The sequence below is a fragment of the Mirounga leonina genome, unplaced genomic scaffold (genome assembly GCF_011800145.1).
Source record: "Mirounga leonina isolate KUSES-001 unplaced genomic scaffold, KU_Mleo_1.0 Mir_174, whole genome shotgun sequence".
In the NCBI taxonomy this organism is placed as follows: Eukaryota; Metazoa; Chordata; class Mammalia; order Carnivora; family Phocidae; genus Mirounga; species Mirounga leonina.
This window is the reverse complement of record NW_023270451.1, coordinates 4,185,979-4,190,381: the sequence shown is the minus strand read 5'-3', so window position 1 is coordinate 4,190,381 and position 4,403 is coordinate 4,185,979. Positions and strand designations below refer to the sequence as shown.

Here is a 4,403-nt window from a genome sequence, read left to right as displayed (position 1 = left end):
CACCTTCTATCAAACGGAAACAGCCCTCTCCAATTAGCTTATCCTGTCGCTCTCTTTAGTTGCTCTGCAATCCTTCAGACAAATGTTGAAACACTCAGGTACTTCCACACCACACCTGCGTGCACACACAGCCATTGGATTGCATGAGTAAAATAAAAAGGGATGCTCAGACAAAGCTTCACTGAACACCAGCTTTGTCTTCCTGGAAGGTTCCATCAGATTAAATACAGATGCTATTCACTAGTTAATAGAGAAACTGGATTGCCCTCAGACTTTAGAGAAACAAATATAGGTATGGATATCATTTCAAACATCTCAGGAGTTTCTCAAGAAATGCTTCCTTTTTGGGGCGCCTGGGTGGCTCAGTTGGTTAAGCGGCTGCCTTCGGCTCAGGTCATGATCCTGGAGTCCCGGGATCGAGTCCCGCATCGGGCTCTCTGCTCGGCAGGGAGTCTGCTTCTCCCTCTGACCCTCCTCCCTCTCATGCTCTCTGTCTCTCATTCTCTCTGTCTCAAATAAATAAATAGAATCTTTAAAAAAAAAAAAAAAGAAATGCTTCCTTTTTCCACTCAACCAGTGAATACTAAAGGGGACAAGTTGCCTTCTGGCTTTATGTCGTGTATAAAAGCCAAGCTGAAGAATATCCAACTGTTCAAGTTTGGAAAGAAAAATCTTTGAGTCTCATTGAATGCTGGGCTAAATCACCAGACGGCTGATTTCTTCTCAAGCCGGGCCGGGCCCACACAGAAGCAACCATGTCTAAGGGACCTACAGTTGCCATTGATCTTGGCACCACCTACTCTTGCGTGGGTGTCTTCCAGCACGGGAAAGTGGAAATAATTGCCAATGATCAGGGAAACCGAACCACCCCAAGTTACGTCGCCTTCACGGACACCGAACAATTGATCGGTGATGCTGCGAAGAATCAAGTTGCGATGAACCCCACCAACACAGTTTTTGATGCCAAATGCCTAATTGGACGTAGATTTGATGATGCTGTTGTCCAATCTGATATGAAGCATTGGCCTTTTATGGTGGTGAATGATGCTGGCAGGCCCAAGGTCCAAGTAGAATACAAGGGAGAGACAAAAAGTTTCTATCCAGAGGAGGTGTCCTCTATGGTTTTGACGAAGATGAAGGAAATTGCAGAGGCCTACCTTGGGAAGACTGTTAGCAATGCAGTTGTCACGGTACCTGCATGCTTCAATGACTCTCAGCGTCAGGCTACCAAAGATGCTGGAACTATTGCTGGTCTCAATGTACTTCGAATCATCAACGAGCCAACTGCTGCTGCTATTGCTTATGGCTTAGACAAGAAGGTTGGTGCTGAAAGGAATGTGCTGATCTTTGACTTAGGAGGTGGCACTTTCGATGTGTCAATCCTTACTATTGAAGATGGGATCTTTGAGGTTAAATCCACAGCTGGAGACACCCACTTAGGTGGAGAAGACTTCGACAACAGGATGGTCAACCATTTTATTGCAGAGTTCAAGCGCAAACATAAGAAGGACATCAGTGAAAACAAGAGGGCAGTTCGTCGTCTCCGTACTGCTTGTGAACGTGCTAAGCGTACACTTTCTTCCAGCACGCAGGCCAGTATTGAGATTGATTCTCTATACGAAGGAATCGACTTCTATACCTCTATTACTCGTGCCCGGTTTGAAGAATTAAATGCTGATCTGTTCCGTGGCACCCTGGACCCTGTAGAGAAAGCCTTTCAGGATGCCAAACTAGACAAGTCTCAGATCCACGATATTGTCCTGGTGGGTGGTTCTACCCGTATCCCCAAGATTCAGAAATTTCTACAAGATTTCTTCAACAGGAAAGAACTGAATAAGAGCATCAACCCTGATGAGGCTGTTGCTTACGGTGCAGCTGTCCAGGCAGCCATCCTTTCTGGAGACAAATCTGAAAATGTTCAAGATTTGCTGCTGTTGGATGTCACTCCACTTTCTCTTGGCATTGAAACTGCTGGAGGAGTCATGACTGTTCTCATCAAGCGTAATACTACCATTCCTACCAAACAGACACAAACCTCACTACCTACTTTGACAACCAGCCTGGTGTGCTTATTCAGGTGTATGAAGGTGAGCGTGCCATGACCAAGGATAACAACCTACTTGGCAAGTTCGAACTCACAGGCATACCTCCTGCCCCTCGTGGCGTTCCTCAGATTGAAGTCACTTTTGATATTGATGCTAATGGTATCCTCAATGTCTCTGCTGTGGATAAGAGCACAGGAAAAGAGAACAAGATTACCATCACTAATGACAAGGGCCGCTTGAGCAAGGAAGACATTGAACGCATGGTCCAGGAAGCTGAGAAGTACAAAGCTGAAGATGAGAAACAGCGAGACAAGGTGTCTTCCAAGAACTCACTTGAGTCTTATGCATTCAACATGAAAGCAACTGTTGAAGATGAAAAACTTCAGGGCAAGATCAATGATGAGGACAAACAGAAGATTCTTGACAAGTGCAATGAAATCATCAATTGGCTTGATAAGAACCAGACTGCAGAGAAGGAAGAATTTGAACACCAGCAGAAAGAGCTGGAGAAAGTCTGCAATCCTATCATTACCAAACTGTACCAGAGTGCAGGGGGCATGCCAGGAGGAATGCCTGGAGGCTTCCCTGGTGGTGGAGCTCCTCCTTCTGGTGGTGCCTCCTCTGGACCCACCATCGAAGAGGTTGATTAAGCCAACCTGAGAATAGGTCTAGCATTGTTCCACACAAAATATTCGAAGGACCCAAATTTGTAGCAAATTCCATGGCAGTTTTAATGTTGAGCTGCTATAGTAAATAAACTGGGCATTCTTTATACTTGAATATGGAATACGTGCACAGGGAAAGGAAATAAACATTGCACTTTATAAGCACTGTATTGTTAAGTGGAAAATGCAATGTCTTAAATAAAACTGTATTTAATTGGCACCAAAAAAAAAAAAAGAAAAGAAAAATCTTTGAGCAGCTTTTCTTACTGTCGTTAAGGAGGGAATAGAAAGCAGAGAAATGTTTTTTGTTGTTTTGGTTTTTTTTTTCCGCAGAGAGAGAGAGCACATGCATGTGGGGGGGGGGGGAGCATGCAAAGGGAGGGAGAGAGAATCTTAAGCAGACTCCATGCTGAGTGTGTAGCCAGACATGGGACTCGAGATCATAACCTGAGCCAAAATCAAGAGTGGGATGCTTAACCTACTGAGCCACCCAGGCACCCCCAGAGAGATGTGTTTTAACAAAATATTAATGTTTATTTCCCTTTGCATTTCTAAGTATAAAGCATTCTCCATAAAACATCCTAAAGCCCAGATCCTCAAGATTAGGACTGTTACAGAAGGTATACAAATATTAGATTGAGCCATAGGAAATGGCTGGTAGTCAACCTTTTGACCTAAAATATGGCAATTTCCTACAGTTCAACCTAACAGGGAAAAAAATTAACAATTTTGATATACAAAATAAATTTTGCACTCAGAAGATAGCTCCAAAACAACAAGCAGACTCTACACTGCTCACAATCTCAACAGAGAAAGGATTTTCGAAATTTGTTTGTTTGACATTATCAAAGGTTAAGTAATAGGGTTTCCTTCCATCTACTTTTAAGGCCTAGCCAGAAAGCTGGACTTATCTTAGTATGAAAGATTCTAGAACCTCAGTATGCTGTAAGAGATATGAGGGGTAAATGAGTCAACAGTTAAGTCAACAAGGTTAAGTTTCCTCAGGAGACTTAAAGGGAAGAAGTAGATCACTCTCTAAAATGCTGTGACAGGGATGAATTAGATCTCCAAACAGAAGAGAAAAATCTCAAATAAGGAGCTAAAAATTCTGAAAGTCTAAGAGGCTGCAGCTCACTTTGAGTTGGGGTCCAGCAAGCAAAGAAGTGGAACCACAAACAGACACACATTCTATGAAACATAACCAAGTTACATGACTACTTGTGGTCTCAAAGTAGAGGAGATGGAAGATGGGGTAAGTAGACCAGTAAGGCTTCCCTTTATTCAGGAGAGCCTTTCTCTGAGGATATTCCAGTAATTTTGCATGTACACGTAAATGCTGGACTCGATAATACTGACTTAGTGAACTTCGTAACAGTCTTGGGAGAGTGGAAGGACACAGACCATAGTGGCCCGGGTGTAATCCAGCCACGTGGGACCTCTCTGGGAATGGCACATCCTCCTTCCCACCCATTGCAGACATCATTCATGGATCCTGGCCAGACGTTTCTACCTGAGCCAGAAGGAAGTCTCAGAGTCCTTCTCAGCATAGGTTCCAACAGCCACTACCAACTAATCCAGAGGAAAGCCAGAATTGAAGCTTCTTTCCCTTTCCATGTCCCCCTTCTGTGTCTTTGTTAACACCGCCCAGATGGTCTCTCCTCACCCTTACAATGTGCTTCACCTAGCCCCCACC

General features: G+C 43.9%; 1 protein-coding gene across 1 annotated transcript; it reads left to right on the top strand.

The window, feature by feature from the left end:
- The first annotated feature begins 683 nt into the window (after positions 1 to 683).
- Positions 684 to 2,945, top strand: LOC118020648 (heat shock cognate 71 kDa protein-like). Its single transcript, XM_035020400.1, is given in 2 exon segments — positions 684 to 2,034; positions 2,037 to 2,945. Coding segments are annotated over 2 exon segments (1,938 nt in total). The 5' UTR covers positions 684 to 755; the 3' UTR covers positions 2,696 to 2,945.
- The last annotated feature ends 1,458 nt before the right edge of the window (positions 2,946 to 4,403 follow it).